The sequence below is a fragment of the Pogoniulus pusillus genome, chromosome 23 (assembly GCF_015220805.1).
Source record: "Pogoniulus pusillus isolate bPogPus1 chromosome 23, bPogPus1.pri, whole genome shotgun sequence".
Lineage (NCBI taxonomy): Eukaryota > Metazoa > Chordata > Aves > Piciformes > Lybiidae > Pogoniulus > Pogoniulus pusillus.
In genome coordinates, this window is record NC_087286.1 from 10,345,253 (window position 1) to 10,370,060 (window position 24,808).

Genomic DNA, 24,808 nt, shown 5'->3' on the forward strand with positions numbered 1-24,808 from the left:
TGGCCAGGGCATAAATCCCATTTTCCAGTGACCTTGCAAGAGTTCAGCTGCATGTGGTACTTGTCACAGAATGGTCTGGCTTGGAAGGCATCTCCAAAAGTCGTCCAGTCTAACCCCTCTGCACTCAGCATGCTCAACTAGACCAGACTGCCCAGAGCCCTGTCCAGCCTCATCTGGAATATCTCCAGGAATAGGGCCTCAATCACCTCCCTGGGCAACCTCTTCCAGTGTTCCAGGAGCCTCCTGGTGCAGAACTTGTTCCTCACATCCAATCTAAATCTGCTCTGCTCTAGTTTGAAGCCATTGCCCTCATCCTGTCCCTGAAGGCCTCTGCAAACAGTCTCTCAGCAGCCTTCTTGTAGCCCCTTTTCAGGTTCACAATACAACACTTCATAGTTTCTCACTGGTATTTCTAATTTGAAGTTAGTTCTTCCTGGCTTGTGATCCACTCTTCATTTGTACAGACTACTGCTGGCCATCAACCTCTGTAAAATTCCTCAGGACATCATTTTTATAACCAATGTTGTAATTCTGTACTTTAAAATCCCTTAAACTCAACTTGAGATATTCTGAAAGTCCAATTTTATTCTCAGCCCAGCAAACAAATATAATAGCTTCCAAACCCTGCTCATCAGAGCACTAAAACCAAGTGTAAAAGGGGTTTGGGTATTTCTTTTTCATTTAAGGCCCTGAGAAGTTGCTATTAATTGCCTGTCACTGCCCTCTACGGGCTGAAGAGAGTTGAAGGTCAAGCTGAGGTGATGAGCCACCAGGGAGGAAAACTTAACACAGAATCACAGAGTGCTAGGGGTTGGAAGTGACCTCTAAAGTCCAAGGTCGCTACTAGATCAGGGTCACCTGGAGTGAATCACCCAGAAGCACATCCAGGTGGGTTTGGAATCTCTGCAGAGAGACTCCAGAGCCATTCTGGGCAGCCTGCTCCAGCACTCTGCAATCCTCAAAGGACAGAGCTTTGTTTTCCTTGTGATGACATGGAACCTCTTGTGCTCCAGTTTGTGTCCACTGCCCCTTATTGTGTGAGTGCACACTGCTGACAAAAGGCTGGCTCCATCCTCCTGACATCCTCCTCCTCTTTAGATGTCTCTAAGCATTAATGAGATCCCCTTCAGTCTCCTCTTCTTCAGGTTAAACTTCACAATAAAAGGCATTTTTTTTCCAGCAGTAAGTCCTGGTCTTAGAATGACAGAATCAGTCAGGGCTGGAAGTGACCTCAAGGATCACCCAGTTCCAACCCCTCTGCCACAGGCAGGGACACCTCACACTAGATCAGGCTGTCTAGAGCCTCATCCAGCCTGGCCTTCAACACCTCCAGGGATGAGGCTTCCACCACCTCCCTGGGCAACCTGTTCTAGTGTTTCAGCACCCTCATGCTGAAGAACTTCTTCCTAAGATCCATTCTGAATCTCCCTGTTTCTAGCTTTGTTCCATTCCCTCCAGTCCTATCACTACCTGACAGCCTAAAAAAAAAATCCCTCAGCTTTCTTGTAGCCCTCTTAAGATGCTGCAAGGCCACAATAAGGTCACCTCGGAGCCTTCTCCTCTCCAGACTGAATAGCCCCAGCTCCCCCTGAGATTCTCCTCTTCTTCAGGCTAAACTTCACAATAAAAGGCATTGTATTTCCAGAGGTTAGACCTGGTATTCCACTGTCTTCACATGCCAAACAACAAAAACTCTCAGAAAAGGGCAGAATTACTTCTCTGGAGACCATAACCTGTTTAGATCTGCAGGTCTGGCTTAGCCACATTGGAAAATTCCTATCCATAGTCAGTGGATTTAGTTTTTATCTACTTGCTGATCATCTGAGGGGAATTGTTTCTTAATTATTTCATTCCATTGCAATTCCAAGTCTTCTTCATGCCTGTCTTCATCTGGAGAACAATCTAACGCATTTATAACCTCTCCTCTGAGGACTTCAGAGGGAAAGTGTATCTTGCTGGGCTCAATATCCTCATTAATTCAGCTGGGGATACTGAAAATAAAGGGAAGGGAAGGAGTTCTTTCTGTCTTACAATTGCTTTTATTTTGTGGATGAGTTTAATATTTTTCCTTCACATCAGAGACTGTGCCCCCCAAGTTCAAGAGGGACATAGAACTGCTTTAGAGCATCCAGCACACAGCCACAAAGATGCTGAACAGCTCTCTTACAAGGAGAGCCTGAGGGAGCTGGGGCTGTGCTGCTTGGAGAGGAAGAGACTGAGAGGTGACCTCATCTATGTTGATAACAACACAAAGGTGAGTGCCAGAAGGCTGGAGCCAGGCTCTGCTGGGTGATGCCCAGAGACAGCACAAGGGGCAATGGTGGAAGCTGAGGCATAGGAAGTTCCATGGAAACATAAGGAGGAATTTTTCCCCTGTGAGGGTGACAGAACACTGGAACAGGCTGCCCAGGAAGGTTGTCGAGTCTCCCTCTCTGGAGATGTTCAAAACCTGCCTGGATGTGTTCCTGTGTGATCTGCTCTATGTGATGCTGCTCTGGCAAGAGGGTTGGGCTGGATGCACTTGAGGTCCCTTCCTGCCCCTGCTATTCTATGATTCTGTGACTGGCATCCTTCTGAGGGCCACATTTCTAGCAGGCATAACAACATGAGGAAGTGAATCCCAAGTGTGCAAGAGGAGGATGCAATTTTGCACTGCAAGATGTTGCAGAGGAAGTCCTTATGAAGAAGGTTTTTCCTATCAGAAGAATGCACTAAATGTTCCAGACGCAGTTAGAAAGGCTCCACTAGGAGACAATCTGCTATGTTAGGTCTGCAATTTAACAGCAATGAAACCCACATTCTGTTATTGATCTGCACCCCCTCCTTTGATTCATCTTCTCAGCTGAGCTCAGAAGATTTCCCTGGCTCATTTGCATCTGCTCTTTATGTCAGCAGAGCCACAGGAAATGAAGCTGAGCTTACCAAAAGGATGGAAGTAAGGGAAACATTTTGCTACATATTCCTGGACCCTTCAACCCAAATATCCTCGAGGGTTTTTTAATCACAGACAGAATATTTCCAAATGATTCACCTGAAAACATTACCTGTTTATTATTAATCCCATCAAAAGCCTCTCAAGGGTCACTGTATCAAAAGGTTTCTCTTTCTACAGCACCCTTCAGACTTTTGAGAGGAGTCAAGCCCCTTTTTTATGTTTTTAACGTGCTAGGAAAATGTTTTTTCTCCTCTGCCTTCAGGGTTCTTTCAAAACCAGCATCACCCTGGCAAGCTACCATCCCAGATTTTTCAGACAGGGTGTGTGATGTGAAAGCACAGAAGCATAGCACACAGCAAGCACAATGAGGCTTTAAGTGCTGCTCTCTCTGGTGCTTGATGCACGGTGACCCCTCTGTATTCCAAGAGTATTGCAGGAGGACACTTTCCTTTCCAGCCTGTTTCTTCTTGGCTTGGAATCAAGCATATTTTTCAGGGTGTGCAAATGAATGGAACTAATAAACTTGGGTTTAATGAAGTCTTTGAAGGAGCTGGGAGCCCTGGTGGACAAGGAGTTCACCAGGAGCCAGCAGTGAAGCCTCGTGACCAAGAAGGGCAACGATATTCTGGGATGCATTCAGAAGAGTGTGGCCAGCAGGCAGAGGGAAGTTCTCCTCCCCCTCTGCTCTGCCCTGGTGAGGCCACATCTGGAGTATTGTATCTAGTTCTGGGCTCCCCAGTTCAAGAAAGACAGGAAACTACTAGAGAGTCCAGTGGAGGGTCACAAAGATACTGAGGAGACTGAGATATCTCTCTGGGGAGGAAGGTCTTGGAGATCTGGAGATGTTCAGTCTGAAGAGTAGATCAAGATGAGATCTTCTCAAAGCTGATCAGCATCTAAAGGGTAGTGGTTAAGAGGATGGACCCAGGCTCTTCTGAGTGGTGCCCAGAGACACAACACAGGACAATGAGCACAAACTATAGAGCACAGAAGGTTCCACATACACATGAGGAGGAACTTTTCTTCTGTGAAGATTCTGGAGCCGGTTGCCTGAGAGACTGTGGAGTCTCTTTCTCTGGAGACTTTCAGCACCTGTCTGGATGTGTTCCTGTGTGACCTGTGCTAGGTGATCCCGATTTTATAAGAGGGTTGGACTGGATGATCTCTGGAGGTCACTGCCAGCCTCTCCCTTGCTGTAATTCTGTGCTTTCCTTGACATAGTATCATCATCAAATCCCTCTGATGGCTGACCAAGTAGTTTGAGGATGAAGCATCCTATGCATGTTCCTTCTCCTCTTCCTCTTCTACTCAAGGAGGAGTGAAGTACAGCCCTTCACTGTTACATATATATCAAGGAAAGAATAGGTGGAAGGAGGAAAAATCACAGCTGCTTCTCATTTGCTCAGATTTTAAAGGCATTTTATAGAATCACAGAATGGTCTGGGTTGGAAGGGATCTCAAAAGGTCTTCTAGTCCAACCCCCTCTGCAGATCCCAGGATGTTAGGGGTTAGGAAGGGACCTCTGAAGAGCTTCCAGTCCACCCCCCCTGCTAGAGCAGGACCAGAGAATCTAGCACAGGTCACACAGGAACACATCCAGACAGGGCTGGAAAGGCTCCATAGAAGGAGACTCCACAACCTCTCTGGGCAGCCTGTGCCAAGGCTCTGGGACCCTTACACTAAAGTTCTTCCTCATGTTGAGGTGCAACTTCCTGTGCTGTAATTTATGCCCATTACCCCTTGTCCTATCTCAGGACACAACTGAGAGGAGTTTGTCCCCTCCCTCTTGACCTCCACCCCTCAGATATTATAAACATTGATTAGATCCTCTCTGAATCTTCTCTTCAACAGATCAGGTTGCCCAGAGTCCTGTTGAGCCTCACCCTGAATATCCCCAGGGATGAAGCCTCAACCACCTCCGTGGACAACCTGTTGCATTGTTCCAGCACTCTCATGGTGTAGAACTTGTCCCTACCATCCAGTATTTCTTCTGAAGCTCTCTGAATTGTTCCACATCACCAAGCAGTGAATATCTCTGCTGACAGTTCTAATACCAACTCTCTACTTATTTAGGTTTCATTGCTTGAGAGAGTCCTATCTTCAGGATATTGCCAGCACCTTCCTCGGAGATCTGGGCTACCTCAGCACACAGAATGCTTGTTTGTTTTGGAAGACCTCAGTTCCTAGGATTAAGTCTTTCATATATTGCTTGAAAAAGAAAAGCACTTAAAAAATGCAATAAAGCTGAAGCCTGATGCTGCATGGCAGAATCTCTTATCTTAAGAGAAAGGAAGATATGATTATTGTGTCATCTTCACCTAAAGTTACTTTCACAGCAGATGACAGATTCTATCTCTCTCTTCATTTATCACTGATTTTTCTCTTAAAACTTAACTTCCTCAAAGAATATTGCCTCAATTGTTTGAAAACAGGAACTTAGCCCTGCAGAGGTTGCCCTTATGTTTCATTCAAGCACAAAAAGCTCTGGAACAGATAAGTTCACAGGCAGTATCAAATTATTAAAGTGATGTAAATGAGTCAAAGAGTGAATTGAAACTACAGGGCATTACTTGTTCAGCTAAGACTTGAATTTTAAGTTCTCGTTTCCTTTCCTTTCCTCTCTTTTTTCTGTTTTTTCTTGTTGATGTTGGGGGGTTTGTTTCTTTTTTGTTTTCTTCTCTTCCCTCTTCTCTTACTTCATGCTGGCATCAAGGAAAATTGAGAGCAGAATATCAGGTTCATATATCAGTCCAGGCTGAAGGATGATGAGATAGAGAGCAGCCCTGCAGGAAAGGACTTGGGGGTGCTGGTGGGGGAGAAGGTGGACAGGAGCCAGCAATGGGCTCTGGCAGCCCAGAAGGCCAATGGCATCCTGGGCTGCATCCAAAGCAGCATGGCCAGAAATGGAAAGAGGGGATTCTACTCCTCTGCTCTGCTGAGATCTCACCTGCACTGATGTGTCCAGCTGTGGAGCCCCCAAAACAAGATGGACATGGACCTGCTGGAGTGGATAGAGAGGAGGCCAGCAAGATGATCAGAGGGCTGCAGAAGTTCTGCTATGAGGAATGGCTGAAAGAATTTGGACTCTTCAGTCTGGAGAAGAGATGGCCCCAGAGAGACCTTAGAGCTGCATTTCAATATCTGAAGGGGACCTACAGGCAGGCTGGAGAGGCTACCAAAAGGGCCTCTGGGCATAGGATGAGAGGCAATGGTTTGGAACTGAAGCAGAGCAGATTTAGGTTGGACATCAGCAGGAAGTTCTGCACTGTAAGGGTGGGGAGACGCTGGCACAGGCTGCCCAGGGAGAGGTCCCATCCCTGGAGACATTCAAGACCAGACTTGATGTGGCCCTGTGCAGCTTGATCTAGCTGGAGGTGTCCCTGCTGCCTGCCAGGAGGCTGGACAAGATGAGCTCTGAGGATGCAATCTGTGAACCGTGGAGAGGTGAGCCATGAATGCGTCTGTGTGCCCTCTGGCAGCCTGTCAATCAGCAATACAAAGAGTTGAGTAGCACTTTATAATAGCACTAGAACCATCACTTATCCCACCTCTGACAGGCTACTTTAAAGACACATACTCTCTATGTTAAGTATAGGGTTAGTCAATGTATGCAAATAAATCAAGTACAACATTTGTACCTGTTGTTAATCATGTAGAAGTAAGTTATTTACTGCTCTGCCCTTAGCTACTGCTTTGAAAACTTCTCTCTTATTAAGTAACCTATGGAGACTTGTTAAGATGATCATAACATTTAGAAAATTGCTGCTAATTATCTGAATGTTGAAGCTCTGCATTAAACATCTAATTCCAGTGCCATTAACTCCACCTAGAATAGCTCTGAGAAAGACAAACAGGAAGAATTTCAGCACAGGCAGGGATTTCAAACTGAAATTTGCAATTTCCATCGTAAAACTGAGGGCAGCTTGCTAAGGATGCTTGAAAAAGTCAGCAAATGGATGCAAAAATGAAAGGAGAGAAAGTCAACAGCAAGCAGAAAAGTAGATAACAGAACTACAATATCACAGAATGGTTTAGGTTAGAAGGGACCTCAAAGCTCAGCCAGTTCCAGCTGTCTGCCATAGGCAGGGACACCTCCCACTAGAACACTCAAGGCCTCATCCAGCCTAGCCAGGGAAGGAGCAGCCACAGCCTTCCTGGGCAACCTGTGCCAGTGTCTCACCACCCTGATTGAAAAGAATTTCTTCCTAACATCCAGTTTGAATCTCCCATCTGCCAGTTTAAACCCATTCCTCCTTGGCCTGTCATTACAAGACCTCATCAATAGTCCCTCCCCAGCCCTCCTGGAGCCCCCTTCAGATACTGGAAGGCCACTCCAAGGTCTCCTGGAAGCCTTCTCTTCTCCAGGCTGCAGAGCCCAAACTCTTGTAGCCTGTCCTCATAGCAGAGCTGCTGCAGCCCTCTGAGTGTCTTCATGGCCTCCTCTGGACTTGCTCCAACAGTTCCATGTCCTTCTTGTGTTGGGGGCTCCAGAACTGTACACAATACTTCAGGTACTCATAGAATCATGGAGTCACAGAATGGCAGGGGTTGGAAGGGACCTCCAGAGATCATCCAGTCCAACCCCACTGCCAAAGCAGCAACACCTAGGGCAGGTCACACAGGATCACATCCAGGTGGGGTTGGAAAGTCTCTAGAGAAGGAGACTCCACAACCTCTTTGGACAGGCTCCAACACACTCACAGTAAAGAAATTTCTCCTCGTGTTGAGGTGGCACTTCCTGTGGTTGAGTGTACATCCATTGCCCCTCTTTGTATTACTGAAAAGAGTCTGGATCCATTCTCCTTAGAACCATCCTGCAGGTATTTGTAGACATTTATTAGGACTCCTCTCAGACTGCTATTTTCCAGGTTAAACAGCCTCAAGTCCCTCAGCCTTTCATCCTCACAGCGATATTCCAGTCCCTTAATCATCCTGGTAGCCTCCACTGATCCCTCTCCAGTCATTCCCTGTCTCTCTTGAACTGAGAAGCCCATAACTGTGCACAGCATTCCAGATGTGGCCTCCAAAAGATAGGAAAACTTGGTAATGGATATGCAACAGAGTGAGTTTTACTTGAAGGGCATGCTGCTGAAAGTGATTTTCACTCTCTTAACCATCTTCCTCCCAAATTTCATTTCCAAAATCAACACCACAGTAAGAAAGGAACAGGCAATTCAGCAAGGAACTTACATCTTAGTGAAGACATTTGATAAATGATCTTAGAATCACAGAATCCTTTTGGCTGGAAAAGATCTTTAAGTTCCACCATTCTCTTACTCTACCAAGCCTGGTGCTAAGCCATAGCCCTCAGCACCACATTTTATTTCACTGATAAAACTCCTTTTCTAAAATATGCCAGTTTAGGAGTTCTGGGATCACACAATCACAGAATGTCAGGGGCTGGAAGGGGCCTCAAAAGCTCATCCAGTCCAACCCCCCCTGCCAGAGCAAGGTCACCTAGACCAGATCACAAAGGAACGCATCCAGGCAGGTCTTGAATATCTCCACAAAGGGAGACTGCACAACCCCTCTGGGCAGCCTGTTCCAGTGCTCTGCCACCACTGCAGTGAAAATAACCATGAGTCATGAAGTGGTTTGTCCCATCTCTTACTATGCTCTGCATTTCTTTAGGTGTAAGTGAAGGCTTAATGTTGGTTCTTAATCAAAGGAATCTGCACAACAGCCTTAAGCTTAGGTTGTTAACAGACGTCCAAAGGCTTCCTAAAGTTTTTATAACTGTGATTATTTCTCTTTGAAGCTTTGGGTTTCCAGAGAATTACAGCTGCCTCAACTCTAAGGTGGGAACAATCTGAGGAGAGCCATAAAATGTGATTAAAACAAAGGTGTGACAAGGTTTGAGGGGGGAAGAAAATGGAACTAGGTTGTTTGAAATGCTAATAGTCTTATAAAATGACTTTGATGCCTGTTGTTACTCAGTGTTGAAGGGGCGGGGGGTGGAAGGAAATTCAATCAATCACAGTTGTATCCTTTAAGCTGCCTAAAATCCAGCATCAAAAGTAGGTGGATTATGCTAGGAAATGAAGGAATGAATTCTTTCATTTGAGAGGGAAGGACTGGGAAGGATAGGAAATGGAGACAGGATGAAGTAGTACAAGTAACCTAATGAGTCCTTGCTTACAAAGAGGAGTTCGTTTATGTCTGTGCTCTGATTGCTGAAGATAACATACAGAATTAAGATGTATTTTAACAGATTAAGGACATAAAACCATATTTGATAGGCAAAGCATCATGGGACCCTAGTAAGATGCAAGCAGAACACAGAAGAGCTTGCTCAGTTACAAATGAAAGTTGGCTGCACAAATCCAAGCAGATTTAACAACTGTGACAGGACAAATGCAAGGCTTAAGATGATGACACTCACAGAGTACCTCCAAGAAAAGGAATTAATTAGTCTTGCCTTCTTCTCCAAATTAAGAGATTTTAAAGCATGACTTCATCTTTGCTAATGAGCAACTCGATTGTGGTTGAGATGCCTACCTGCTTCAAACAAAAGCCTGCCTCCAGATGGGTCAGCAGCCACTTTCTATCAAAGCGCTTTTGAAGCTGACTTTTCTCAGCACAGCACTTGCAGCAATTCAGAAGAAAGAGACTGGCCAGTTAGCTCCAAAGAATACTGAAAGTGCAGGCATTTGTGATGGGCTGAGCTGCTCCTGCCTTCTGACACTGAAGGAATTCTCTGTGAGATCTCAGCAGTGTGCTCTGGTGCCCAAGAAGAGCAGTGCTCTTCTGGGCCAGATTAGAAGGGCTGTGGTTAGTAGGTCGAGGGAGGATCTCCTTCTCCTCTACTCTGCCCTGATGAGGCACATCTGGAATATTGTGTCTAATTCTGGGCCTCTCAGTTCAAGAAGGACCTCAGGAAACTGCTTGAGATAATCTAGCAGAGAGCCATAAAGATGCTGAAGGGAATGGAACATCTCTATTAATGAGGAGAGCCTGAGGGAGCTGGGGCTGTGCTGCTTGGAGAGGAGGAGACTGAGAGGTGACCTCATTCATGTTCATAAAGATGTGCAGGGTGAGTGCCAAAGGCCTGGAGCCAGGCTCTGCTGGGTGATGGCCATTGACAGCACAAGGGCAATGGTGGAAGTTGAAGCACAGGAAGTTCCATGGAAACATGAAAAATTTTCCCTGTGATGGTGACAGGGCATTGGAGCTGCCCAGAGAGGTTGCAGAGTCTCCTTCCCTGGAGAGTCTCAAAACCAACCTGGATGTGTTCCTGTGTGATCTAGTCTAAGTGATCCTGCTCTGGCAGGGGGGTTGGACTGGATGAGCTCTCAAGGTCACTTCCAGCCCCTGACATTCAGTGACTGTGATTACTGCCAGTCAGGTGCCAATCCTCCATTGATGCAAGGGCAGGTTTGCTGGGCTATAACTGTACTTCTTTTGTGACATTTATTTTTGCTGCCTATTTGTATTCTGTCAGAATATTATTTTCAATTGGATTGTAGCTCTAGAGCTTGTAGAAGTACAGAATAGATCCTCTGGGATGTTAGATAAACTGGACAGGCTCAGGGGATTCAAAACACAAAGGCTGGGAGAAAAAAAAAGTAAGCTACTTATATATTGTTAAAGCTCAATGAAGTGTTTTCAAGCCTCACTGAATTGATCCTGGGCAAAGGGGCCTCTTTCAGAGCACTGCTCAAGTCCTGTCTCTCTAATGTCTGATAGATACAACTACTTATCTCTTAAACAAGGAACCAGAGATCTGATTTACATTTCTAATCTGTAGCTGTGAAATACTTTCTCTACAAATTAAGAGCTCTCATAACTGACAAGTCTTGTTATGGAAAACACTACAGTGAGATTCTCTCCCTTTCACTGCCTCTCTGTCCAGTACTCACTGCCTTAGAGGTTCAGGGATGTATGAATACAATGATTAGAGGGCTGGAGGAACCTCTGCTGTGGGGAGAGGCTGCCACAGTTGGGGCTGTTCAGCCTGGAGGCGGCTTTAGAGAGCCCTTACAGCAGCCTGCCAAAACCTAAAGGGGATACAAGAAAGCTGAGGAGGGACTTTTGGCAAGGGCTTGGAGCAACAGGATGAGAGGCAATGCCTTTCAGCTGGAAGAGGGGAGACTTAGACTGGAGATTAAGAAGAAATTCTTTAGAGTGAGTGCCTGTTGGGACTCCTGCATGAAATGATCTGGAATCAGATTTTTCCATCTTTGTGAAGTAATTACTGCAAATATAGAATCATAGATTCATAGAATGGCTTGGTTCAGAAGGGACCTTCAAGATCATCCAGTTCTAATTCCCCTGCCACAGGCAGGGACACCTCCCACCGGCCCAGGTTGCTCAAGGCTTCACCCAACCTGGCCTTGAACACCTCCAGGGAGGGAGCAGCCACAATCTCCCTGAGCAACCTGTTGCAGTGTCTCACCACCCTTACTCCAAAGAATTTCTTCCTCATGTCCAGCCTAAATCCCTCATCTTCCATCTTCAACTCACTGTCTCACGTCCTATTGCTACAAGCCCCTACAAGTGTTCTAGTTTCCTGAATCTACTCTGGATTCAAAGCTGAAGCCCAGAAAGTGACAAGATTCTGAAAGCAAAAAACATCAGACTCCTAATGTTCAGGCCCTTTATTGATTCATCAAAGTAATTTTAAACACACTGCAACTTGATCCTGCAAGCCTGGCAAAGATCAAAGAGTGCTAGAAACTGGAGCATCTCCAAGACACTTAAAATGAACTGTGAATTAAAAATAGAAGTTACATTAAAGGAGGATGAAACTAGGGAGCAATTCAATGCTGTACAACAAGCACCCACGGTGCTCCAGAAGTGCTTGATGAAGTTTTCCCAGTCCAACATCACTTCAGTTCAGTCTCTGATGGACAAAAGGAAGATTTTTTCCCCCCTCAATCAGAAAACCAAGGAGCCTCAGGGTGTAGAAAGAAATGAGAAAGGATTTTCTGAGGTTAAAGGGACCTCCTAGAAATGTTCAAGGTGGCTTTTTTTTTTTAATCAAGTGGAGTTAGTGATCAAGAAAATTAGACACTAGTTTGGTACTTTTTGGTTTGCTCAATGCTTTATGCTTCCTAAAAGATACCAGCAAGCACCAGGTTGCATGTGGCACTGTTTCCTTTTCTTTCTAAACATGATGTGTTAACTAGATTCAGAAAATCCCCTTTTGGAAAAAAGGAGATATTAAAAGCTGATAAAGACGCTGAAAGCTCAGAGCTGCACCTCTATCATTTATCACTGAGTCACAGACTAAACAGATTCACCTCTCAGTCTTTCTTCACAGCAGAGAGGTTCCAGTCCCTTCATCATCCTCATAGCTCTCTGTTACTCTCTCCAGCAGGTCCCTGTCTCTCTTGAACTGGGGAGCCCCAAACTGGGCATGGTATTGCAGGTGTGGCCTCAGCAGGGCAAAATAGAGGGGCATGAGAACTTCCCCAGCTCTGCTGGCCACACTTTTCCTGAAGCACCTTAGGAAACCATTTGCCCTCTTGGTCACAAGGGCACATTGCTGGCCCATGCAGAACTTGCTATCCCCCAGTACTCCAAGGTCCATCTCCGTGGTTCAAGGTGAATCTTCTAGAGTAGGGTTATAGGTTGGACTTGGTGATCCTGAGGGGCTTTGCCAGCCTGGATGCTGCTGTGATTCATCTGAGAAAATAAAAGGCACTGAATGGTGTCTGCCCTTATCTGCAGTAGTCCATACCTGTTTGCCCCTTCTGTGCAAACTGGTTTTGAGGAATGAGCCTTACACTAAAAAGTGACTTCTTTCTGTCTGACCATTGTCTCAGTTCACATAGAGACAGGATGGTTCCATGAGGTCAGAATCAGACCTGCAACAACACGATTGAAACAATGTCTGCATAGGTGGGAAATGCTGTCTCAGTCTCTGCCTTCAGTTCAGGAATTATAAATACAGAATTACCTAGCTCTGAGAAGTAAAGCTGCCATAGAAGTTGCTCTCCCTTTCTGCCTTGATGAGCAATACTGTTTTACAGTGTTCCCAGTGATTTCCTTTAAAGCTCCTGGGACTACTTCCTTACTCTCAGTAAGCTCTGACTGTCAGACACAAATTCTGGTAACTGTTCACAGATCAAGAATGGGAGTAAAGAATCAGAGTGGTGGGTGTTGGAATTACAGAATCATTCAGGTTGGAAAAGATTCTCAGGATCACCACGTCCAATCCAGGTCCCTACTCTACAAAGTGTACTCTAAATCATATCCCCAAGCACCACATCCAACCAACCACATCCAGGGACGGTGAATCCACAGCCTCTCTGGGCAGCACATTCCAGTACCTGACCACTCTTGCTGAGAAAAAATGTTTCCTAATGTCCAGTCTAACCCTGCCCTGCTGCAGCTTGAGGCCATTCCCTTTTGTTCTGTCACTAACCACCTGTGAGAAGAGACCAGCACCAGTCTCTCCACAATGTCCCTTCAGGTAGCTGTACAGTCATGAGATCTGCCCTCAGCCTCCTCTCTTTCACATTAACCAGCCTCAGCTCCTTCTCTCTATCCTCACAGGATTTACTCTCCAGGCCCTTCACAGCTTCCTTGCTCTCCTCTGCACTGGCTCCAGCACCTCCACAGCTCTCTTGTATTGAGGTGCTCAAAACTGAACACAACACTCTAGGAGTGGCCCCACCAGAGCAGAGTCCGAGGGGACAATCCCCTGCCTTGCTGCTGCTGGACACAGCATTTCTGATCCCAGTCAGGATGCCTTTGGCTTTCTTGGCCACCTGGGCACACTGCTGGCTCATGTTCAGCTGCTTGTGCATTACAACCCCCAGGTGCCTTTCTGCAGGCAGTTTCCAGCCACACTGCCCCAGGTCTGTAGCAGTAATCCAATCCCCCTGCTAGAGCAGGATGACCCCCAGAGTAAATCACTCAAGGAATCCAGGCAGGTTCTGAATGCTTCTGAAGACAGAGACTCCACAACCTCTATGGACAGCCTGGTCCAGGGCTCTGCCATCCTCTAAGTGAATATTTTCCTTCTTTTGTTTACACAGAACCTCCCCTCTTCCAGTTTGTGTCCATTGCCCCTTGTGTCCCTTCTGAGGTCCATAGATGCTAATAAAATGCGGTGAGATTGCATCTGGAGTGCTCTGTCTAGTTCCAGGCTCTCCATTTCAAGAGGGAAAGGAATATACCAGACAGTGTCCAAAGAAGACTGCAAGGATCACAAAGGGACTGGAACATCCCTCCTATGCAGAAAGACTGAGAGATCTGGGCTGTGCAGTCTGGAAAAGAAAAAGGCTGAGAGGATTTATGAATGTTTCTAAGTATCTGAGGGTGGGTATCAAGAATAGGGGACCAGGAGAAGGGGCAATGGACACAAACTGGAATAGGGGAGGTTCTGTGTAAACAAAAAAAGAACTTATTCAGTTAGAGGGTGCCAGAGCCCTGGACCAGGCTGCACTGGAAGTGTCATCTCCACATGAGGAGAAACTTGTTTGGTGTGAGGCTGCTGGAGCCCTGGAGCAGGCTGCCCAGAGCAGCTGTGGAGCCTCCTTCTCCAGAGACATTCAAAACCCACCTGGGTGCATTTCTGTGTGACCTGCCTTAGGTAATCGTGTTCTGGTAACAAAGATCTCTTGAGGTCCTTTCCAAACACTACCATTCAGTGACTCTAAATGAAGGCCATGACCCCTGTGCTTCTGTGTGGAACCAAATTCTCCCGAGAAAATATACTGCTGGATTTAATGAAGGAAAACTATTTGGAATAAACAAAACACTATGATTCAAAGGGAAACCAAAAACGACATCAGTGTAAGCTACTGCCCATAGATCTGGATATGTCCACAGAGCTGCTTCACCCACATACAAACACCAGCAAGCTATAGACTTCTGCTTTTGATGTAAATAATTCCCTAAGAAGTTTTCTACATCTTCAGAGGGTAAGTGGAAAACTCTGCATGCTTCCCACATTGTCTGAAGCATGGTTTGAAGTTCAGCAGCCTCTGAAGTAAAACATTCAAGCAAATTATTGACGATGTAGTTTCTTGCTCCAGCTGTACAGAGGTCAGATAATCTGCTTTGAGGCTACCTCACGCCAGGGAAATCTATAATAACTCCTTCATTACTGTGAGGAGCTGACTGCTTTCCATGCAGCCAGTCACAAGAATCGATGCAGAGCTACAGAGCCTATTTTAAGCTGTGAAGTAGAGTTAGTTGTTTCCTCAGACCTTATTTTGAGTGACTTCCCATAGAAGTAGGGTCAATGATATTGATTTGGCAAAATTTCATTTTGAACTACTCAGTCCTAAAGAAGTTCTGACTCAAAACAAAGCAGTGTTGAGTGCTGATGAGGAACACACACACACACACACACACACAACCTCTGTAAAAAGGCAGAGTGAATATTAAATTAAGAAAAATACTGAGATGCTGAATGTGTCCAAAGAAGGGCACCAAGGCTGGTGAGGGGGCTGGAGCACAGCCCTGTGAGGAGAGGTGGGGTGTGCAGCCTGCAGAAGAGAAGGCTCAGGGCAGATCTCATTGCTCGCTACAACTACCTGAAGGGAGGCTGTAGCAAGGTGGGGTTGGTCTCTTCTCCCAGGCAGGCAGTGACAGAACAAGAGGACACAATCTCAAGCTGTGCCAGGGCAGGTTCAGGCTGGATGTTAGGAGGAAGTTGTTCACAGCAAGAGTGATTGGCATTGGAATGGGCGGCCTGGGGACATGGTGGAGTCCCCATCCCTGGAGGCATTTAAGAGGAGACTGGATAAGGCACTTAGTGCCATGGTGTAGTTAATTAGAAGGTGTTAGGTGATAGGTTGGACTGGAGGATCTCAAAGGTCTTTTACAACCTTGTTAATACTGTGATGCTGTGAATATGCTTAGCTTCAGAAGAGAAGAGACCACAACCCATTAAAATCACAAAACAGAATCGTAGGACACTCTGGGTTTGAAAGGACCTCCAGAGGTCAGAGAAAATACCTCAGAGCATCAGAAGTACCTCAAAATCTCACTGCAGTGAATTTTGACTGCTTACATCCAGACTTCTTCTGGTTGTATTCCGTTTTGCCCAGTGAGCTTTTGCACTTCCATTGAACACTTTGTAATTCCAAAGACAAGTGGCACCCTGCTGGGCCTAGTGCTGTTTAATACTTTTGTTAGTGACATGAGCTCTGCTGGAGCATCTACACCCTTACACATATCAGATACTCAAACAAATCTAAAATAAAGGGTTGAGTTTTTCTTACCTTAATCAGAACCTGAATGGAGCCTGTGGCTTTTGGTGACTTGAAGTACCAGAAGCTCATGACACAATTCTTGCTTGATTCTTTCCATCTGGAACTCTTCACATGGGCTTTTCCATTTTTCAGTCCTATTGCAGTGGCTTCAAGATAGAGAAATTGTCCTGAAATTAAATAATACATTGCTGAAAAATTGTTTCAGATCTTCAAAATAGATTCCCAAACTTCACCAAGTAATTGCATATGGTGGAGACTACCCACATAGGTCCTACACCAGTGAACCTCAGCTTAGGGTAATGAAAGACCAGACCACATTCTTTGTGTACTTGCTACTGGGAATAAACTGGGAGCAGTTACCAGGAAAGACTGAGAGACCTGAGACTGTTTTGTCTGGAGAAGAGAAGGCTGAGAGGGGATCTGATCAATGACTATCAAACAGTTGAAGCATGGCTATCAGGAGGATGGAGTCAGGCTCTTTTCAGTGACACCCAGAGACAGGATGAGGTGCAATGGATATAAACTCAGTCACAGGAAGTTCCACCTCAGCATGAGGAGAAAATTCTTTCCTGTGAGGGTACTGGAGCCCTGGGGCAGGCTGCCCAGAAAGGTTGTGGAGTCTTCTTCCCTGGAGACTTTAGGCTGGACATTAGGTTTGCCTTCACTCAGCTCTCCAGATGTCACCCAGATCTTTTTATCCCTTTTAGCAAACCAATGAATGATATAGACTTTATCATTATTTTCTTTTTACAACCAGTGATCTCACTTCTGTCATTAAAATATTCCTGCTAGCCCCAAACCAGCACACAATCCCATCTTGTCTGTGAGGTGCCAACATACCTGTTCTGTTTCCAAGCGTGTGGTCCCTGGGAGGTCTGAGACTCTGAGGTGAGCCGACCCCTAGCACCCAGTGGAAGTTGTCCACCAGTGAATTTTGCCAACCACACCTGCCCTTCTCAAAGGTGCAGGCAGTTCCACATTCACTCTCATCTGTGTTATCCCCACAGTCATCTTCAAAATCACAGCTTTGCTCCGGTCTGTAACACTTCCCATTCCGACACTGCTGATAGCCAGGGGAGCAGGAGCCTGGAAAGAGAGAAATGAGAGTGTTCTGGTCAGCCACAGAATCATTGGTGCTGGAGAAGACCTCTGAGATCATCAAGTCCAGCCTATAAGCTAACACCACCACATCAGCTAACCTATGCCACCAAGAACCACATCCAATCTTCTCTTAAAGACCTCCAGGGAAGGTGACTCCACCACTTCCCTGGGCAGTCCATTCCAGTGTCTAATCCCCCTTTCCATTAGGAAGCACTTCCTAACATCCAACCTAACCCTCCCGTGGCACAGCTTCAGGCCATGCCCTCTCCTCTTGGCACCAGTAGTAGAGCCCTAGGAGTAGAGCTCGACTTCCACCTGACTACAGCTTCCCTTCAGGTAGCTATAGAGAGTGCTAAGGTCCCCTCTAAGCTTCCTCTTCTCCAGGCTGAACACCCCCAGCTCCCTCAGCCTCTCCTGGTGAGACTTTCCCTCCAGCCCCCTCAGCTCATACAACTAATTTTGGCCCATTGATCCAGCTTGTCCAGCTCCCTTTGCAGAGCCTTCCTACCCTCAGTTAGACCAGCACTGACTCCAGATTTAGTGTTTGCAAACTTATACCAACGTTCACCTCAAGAAGGTTACATCTGATAGGATCTGATATTTAAGAGGAGGAGGAGAGTGGTCCAGAGCAGTTTTATTAAAAGCCTTTGGGCTCTTCTGAAGCACCAATCCATTATCAGTTCATTGCATTTGTGCTTTGTCAAGAAAGTGCCCAAATAAATGACTGCTTCCCTTGAACAGCCTTCAAGGGCAAGCTCCAGCCAGCCATTCCTTCACCAACAAAGCTTTCTAGCCTGATTTAATTGCTGCTATTCTACTTTCATGTGCTGCAGGATGAAATCGTTTCACTTCAGCTGCAAAGGTGAACTTCATTTAGCAGCCCCAATTTGGAATAAGACTTTTTTTCCCCCCTATTTTAACTGCAGAAGGTTGCCTTTTGATGGAGTTCTTTGTTGTTGTTTTTGCAGATGAGCTGAGTGGACTGATGTGCACCCTTTGTGTGCAGCATTCCTGAGGGCCTGTTCTTCTACCCTACAGCCTAGGAACTGTATGACTGATTTCAAAGCTTCACACTTTCATTTGAGGCCAGTTCCTGCAGAAATCTGGACAAAAAGTACATTCAGCACATCCTCCAATCAGGAAGGGAGATAGAAAATTTGGAAATGCACTCTCCTTACTTCCTTTATCCCTTCTGCTCTGCCAGAAATTAATGCACAAACATACTTTAATTGAAAAAGAGAAGTATCATCATCTTAGCCCATCAGGTATAACATTAAAATAGGCATGTGTAGGAAAGCTGTACAAATATGGGGAGAATCTGAGTCAATAGGGCAAGAGAGGTTCTCCTCCCACTCCACTCTGCCCTGGTAAGGCCACATCTGGAATTTTGTTTCCAGTTCTGGGCCACTCAAGTTCAAGAAGGACCTCAGAGAACTGCTTGAAAGAATCACAGCAAAGCCCCTCAGGATCACCAAGTCCAACCCAAGCACCACATCCAAACAACCCTTAAACACATCCAGGATTGAAGTCACCATCCCCCTGGGCAGCCTCTTCCAGTGTTCTGTCACCCTCGCAGGGAAAAAATTCCTCCTCATGTTTCCATGGAACTTCCTATGCCTCAGCTTCCACCATTGCCCCTTGTGCTGTCTCTGGGCATCACCCAGCAGAGCCTGGCTCCAGCCTCCTGGCACTCACCTTTACATCTTTGTAGACACGAATGAGGGCAGCCCTCAGGCAGCTGAAGAGCTCCAGCTACCTCCCTCACTTTCTAATTATTGCAAGCCACAAGACAGTTGGAGTCCATCAAAAACTCCTCTCCATCAATCTGCTTCAGAATTTCAATCCTCTATTTTGTTTCCCAAAGGGCCTCAGACATTTGTTGCAAAATTCCTGCCTACTTCAAATTGTATCTGGTTTTAGGAGCCAGTTATTACAGCCCTACATAACTTTTATGTGACTGCACTAAGAAATCAGGCAAAAGCTTTATTTTGTCAGTAAACTAAGAGTTTAAATAATTGCAGGATGCAGTTCTTGCTTGGCAATAGCTTTCCTTGCTGTTCAGCATGATCAATAATTGCAGTAGCTATTACATTTGAAGGTCCCTTGTAGCACTGCTTCCAATTTCAGGCCAAAAAAAATAAGTGGAGTTGAAAAGCAAAAGGCTTTGTTTTCTGAGGGAAAAAGAAAATCAGTCTGAATCCTGCCATGAATGAACCTTCACTGGAGACATTCAAAATCCACCTGGACCTGCTCCTGTGTGATCTGGTCTAGGTGATCCTGCTCTGCAGGGGGACTGGATGATCCTTTGAGGTCCCTTGCAGTCCCTGACATTCTGTGGTTCTGTGATTCTCAAACACATGCAGTAAACGATAGGACAGTAGCTGAGCCTAGAACATGACTTGTTTCTGAGTGTACTTCCATTTTGTCTTTTAAATCATAGAAAACATCTGGTTGGAAGAGACCTCTAAGATTACCCAAGTCCAACCTTTAGCAGGGTTTAGAGTCAATCTTAAACCATGTCCCTAAGCACAGCTCCACACTCTGCTTAAACACCTCCAGGGATGGGGACTGCAGCACTGTCCCAGGCAGACCATTCCAATGCTTGAGAATCCTTTCAGGGCAGAAGAGTTCCTAGCATCCAGCCTGAGACTCCCCTGGAGCAGCCTGGAACCATCTCCTCTGCTTCTGTCCCTTGCCACTAAGGAACACAGGCTGCCCCCTCCTCACTGCAACCTCCCTGCAGGCAGCTGCAGAAAGCAGTGAGCTCTGCCCTCAGCCTCCTCTTCTCCAGCCTCAACACCCCCAGCTCCCTCAGCTGCTCCTCACAGCCCAGCTGCTCCAGGTCCCTCACAAATTACACATGTCTAACTGTAAAAAACCCTCAATGAAACAAGAAGACAAACTGTAAGAAAAGGGTTGTTTTTTTTTCCTGATCTTTCTTCCTGTCTTCATGTTTTCTCAGTCCTAACACCCCTGTACAGAGATGCCAGTGGGTAGAACATGGATATTTAATTGAGAGAAACTTCTCAGCAAGGCTCAATCATTTTTGCTCCAAGCAGCGTTTCTCAAAGGTTCATAGCAGGTAGAGCTCTTGCCCTATGTGGTAATTGGCTGCAGTGCACCCAAAGGAGCTGTTAAGTGTCTTTCAGATCAATAATCTTGGAATTGAGGAGGATTTACATGACAGAAGAAAATATCTGCACGAGTCAATAACCTTCTTGTTGGAGCAGAAGATCTCTGAGGTCCCTTCCCACCTATGAGTCTGTGATTGTTTTATTTACTCTGAGCAAAAGCAACAGATGGAACATTTCTATTTTAACATGTGTCATCAGGACAAGGATTCACCACCTTGATTTTATAGAGAAACTTTTCATAAACAGATTTTTAAATATATGTTTTGGGAGGGGGGAGAATGTACCTATAAAAATCAAGAGAGAAAATAATCTTCCCATCAGAAGAGAAATATGGTTTATGCTCTGCATCACTGAATGCTGAGCAGCAATAAAGATCAGGTGGTGTACAGGGTACAGAACTGAGGCAGAACAACAGTAAGTCGCAGATAAGACACTAATATTAAGAAACAGCATCTGTGGGTGTTCTGCATGTGAGCTTCAAACCCTGGCAAGTGTGATTGTGCTCTGGAAATAGTAATTTCAGAGAGAGAAAAAATTGCTGCTCAAACTTTCAAGCCACAGCCTGTGCCACAACAGGAGTTTCCTGGGAGGTAGCTAATCTTAGATCATTCTGTATCACAGTAATACTTTCACTACTCATTTGCCTCCTCTCTGAAAATAAATTAAGAGAAAACTTTAAATCCTCTGAAAGACTCTGGAACAATCCTCAACATCAATACAGGCTGGGGAAGGAGAGGATGGAAAGCAGCCCTGTGGAAAAGGACTTGGGGGTGCTGGTGGAGGAGAAGGTGGATGTGAGCATGCAGTGTGAGCTGACAGCACAGAAGGCCAAAGGCAGCCTGGGCTGCATCCAAAGATGCTTTGCCTGCAGATCCAGAGAGGTGACTCTACTAATTTACTCTGCTCTGGAGCCCTCAACATGGGAAGGACATGGACCTGATGGAGCAGGTCCAGAGAAGGACCATGAAAATGCCCAGGGGGTTGGAGCAGCTCTGCTACAAGGACAGGCTAAGGGAGCTGGGGGTGTTCAGCCTGGAGAAGAGAAGGCTTCAGGCAGACCTAATAGCAACCTGCCAATACCTGAAGGGGGATACAAGAAGGCTGCAGAGAGACTGTTTGCAAAGGCCTGCAGGAACAGGATGAGGCAAATAACTTCAAACTAGAGCAGAGCAGCCTGAGATTGGATGTGAGGAACAAGTTCTTCACCACGAGGGTGCTGGAACTCTTCAACAGATTGCCCAGGGAGGTGGTTGGGTCTCCATCTCTAGAGATATTTAATGTGAGGCTGGACAAGGCTTTGAGCAACCTGATCTAGTTGAGAATGTTCCCTGCTGAACGCAGGAGTGTTGGGCTGGATGACCTCTGGAAGTCCCTTCCAGCCCAGACCATTCTATGAAATAAATTAACTCCACAAACACCCTGCAGACAGGCTGAGAGATTGGGGCTGTTCTGCCTGGAGAAGAGAAGGCTCCAGGGAGACCTTAGGACTCTGAATAGGAGAAAAGGCAACAAAAGAGCTGGAGAGGGACTTTTGACAAAGACATGGTGTGACAGCAGGAGGGGCAATAGTTTCAAACTGGAATAAGATGGATTTTGTTCAGCTATTAGTCAGAAATTCTTCCCCATGAGGGTGGTAAGGCACTGGAACAGCTTGTCCAGAGATGTGGAGATTCCAAGCCTAGAAGTGTTGAAAGCCAGACTGGATGAGGCATTAAGCAACTTAGTCTAGTAGGAGCTGTTCCTCCCTATGACAGGGGCTGGAACTAGATGATCTTTAAGGTCCCTTTCCAACTCAAAACATTTTATGATTCTATGCTTTTTCTCATGAAACCAAAGCTGCCCTCCAGAAGCTCAATGTCTATGCTGCAAATGGTAATGGGCCTCCAAACAGCAGGAGACTAAACCTTGGCAAATAACTCTCCCCAGACTCACAGAGTTTTCATATGGCAATGGTTCCCTCAACAACCTTCAAGCTCAGACCAATCTATGTTTCTAGGATTCCATTCATTCTTTTGCTTCACCAAATGGAGACATTTGAGAAGGACATAGTTTTTTCCTGCCATCAGTTTGAAAGTCCTGAGATCTCTGGATGATCTTTATATCTTGTTGAGAAACCCCTTCCATCAGCCAAACTCTTTATCACTTCCTCTGTTTTCTTGCCAATGTTTAGTCTGCCTTCTATTTCAGGGTGAGAATCCCTCAGCCTTCCCTTTATGAAGGTAATAGCTCTTTCTTTTTCTAACACCTCTTATCACTTCAGCATTAAAAATCCATGCCAATAAATTTATTTTCACTGAATATTGATGAAAACAAATTGTGTCATATTTGTTTGGACTGGCCATGAAAGGCTCCTAAAGGAGGTGCTTGGATGACCCAAATGGAGCCCAATTAATGTAATTTATCAGAAATAAGCTTAAGAAATAGTTTGACCATGCTCTGTAATTAGCTGTAAGAAGACAAATACTGATAGCAGAAAGCTCTAATCGAGCAGAAAACTCCCCAGTGTTACCTGCTGGGAAACTGAAGTTAGAGAAGTTCAAATTAAACTAAAATTATGGGGTTATAAATTAAACTGATGGGGTAATTAGCCATTGGACAGATCACTAAAGGCTGTCATAAATTCCCTTCTCAATAAAGGACTTAAGAATAGAGACTGAATTTGTTTTATAAGAGATATTTAGTTCCACTTCAATTATTTGGTAAATGAAGGAAAACTCTGGATGAAAACCTGGTTGCTGTTATACAGGAGGTTAAATGATCACAGGATGTTAGGGGTTGGAAGGAACCTCTGGAGAGCTTCCAGTCCAACTCCCCTGCCAGAGCAGGACCAGAGAATCTGGCACAGGCCACACAGGAACACATCCAGACAGGGCTGGAAAGGCTCCAGAGAAGGAGACTCCACAACCCCTCTGGGCAGCCTGTGCCAGGGCTCTGGGACCCTTACACTCAAGAAGTTCTTCTTCATGTTGAGGTCTAGCTTCCTGTGCTGCAGTTTCCTTGCTCCTTGTCCTATGCCAGGGCACAAGTGAGCAGAGGCTGTCCCTGTTCCTTCCTTCCTGACCCCCAGCTATTGATAGACATTGCTCAGATCCCCTCTCAGCCTTCTCCTCTGCAGACTAAGCAGCCCCAGGGCTCTCAGCCTCTCCCCCTCAGGCAGTGCTCCAGTACTTACACTGATTAATTCATATTGATGTATTTATGTTGATGTATTTGTAGTGATGCCTTTTGGCATGATGCAGACTTTAATTTGCTTATGTAGTTAGGAGAATTTAGGACAAACCAAATGTTTATCCATGCCTACAGTAGCCACAAAACAGATCAAAATCTCAAATTTCTCCATTAGATTCCTATCTCCTCGAAGCTGCTCCTTTACATATCTTTGCTTCATGGAAATAAATTGAGTTTGGTGACTGAACTGATAAGGATTAATGAGATTTTAACTCCTTTAGATCTCATTTCAGTTCCAAATCTCTAGAAGTTCTCAACCAAGCTTCCAGAAAACTGCAACATGGTTGCATAGGAGATTACACTGGGTATAGCTCCAGTCACAAGAGTTTCATCACAAGGGATGTGGATGCTGGAATCAAGAGCACCCCAAGGAGGTTCGCAGGTGACACCAAAATAAGGAGGGAGGTTGACACTCCAAAGGGAAAAGACACTCTCCAGGAAGACCTGGACAGGCTGAAGAATTGGGCTGGCAAGGAAGTTCAATAGGGATAAAGGTAGAGGCTTGCACCTGGGAATACAGAACCCAGGAGTGCAGCTCTGACTGGGATCCACCTGGCTGGAAAGCAGCTCTGTGGAAAGGGACCTGCGGGTCTCAGAGGGCAAGCAGCTCAGCATGAGTGAACAGTGAGCTGCAGGGGCAAAGAAAGCCAAAGGATGCTGAGGTGCATCAGTAATGATCAGAAGACTGGAAGATGTCAGATGTGAGGGCAGGCTGAGAGAGCTGGGATTGTGCAGCCTGGAGAAGAGAAGGCTGAGGGGAGACCTTCTTATCATGGACTAGTACATAAAGAGTGGCTGCCAGAAGGATGGAGACTCCCTTTTGAGGAGTCTATGGAAAAGACAAGGGCTGATGGGCACAAATTACTGCTGGGGAGATTCCCATTGCACTCCAGAAGAAAATGTTTCCCCATGAGAGCAGTCAGACATTGGAATCATCTCCCGAGGGAAGTGATGGAGTCCCCTACACTGGGCAGTTGTAGGACTCAGGTTGCAGGGTGCTGGGCCAGTTCATTCCAACTCCACTATCACCAAGAAAGGTTACATCAGATGGTCCTTGGGGTCCCTTCCAACTTGGCATCCTGTGATTATTTTAACACTTTTCATAATCAAAGTTTGTTTGCTTCCCCCAGCTCTTATTTCATACCAACATTGCTTTAAACCCACTGGACAGCTATTTCATGTTGTGGAATGCAAGGAAACTGATCAGTGCTGAGAATGTCCCACAAGCTGATTAACCT

General features: G+C 45.8%; 1 protein-coding gene across 1 annotated transcript in view; it reads right to left on the bottom strand.

The window, feature by feature from the left end:
- The window catches only part of MALRD1 (MAM and LDL receptor class A domain containing 1), a 209,708-nt gene that overhangs the window by 78,318 nt on the left and 106,582 nt on the right, over positions 1–24,808 (bottom strand). Inside the window, exons 27-28 of the mRNA XM_064162534.1 lie at positions 16,948–17,193; positions 16,117–16,274 (exon numbers count right to left, since the gene is read on the bottom strand). Of these exons, the coding sequence (XP_064018604.1) occupies positions 16,117–16,274; positions 16,948–17,193 (404 nt within the window). The remainder of the gene's footprint in view (positions 1–16,116; positions 16,275–16,947; positions 17,194–24,808) is intronic.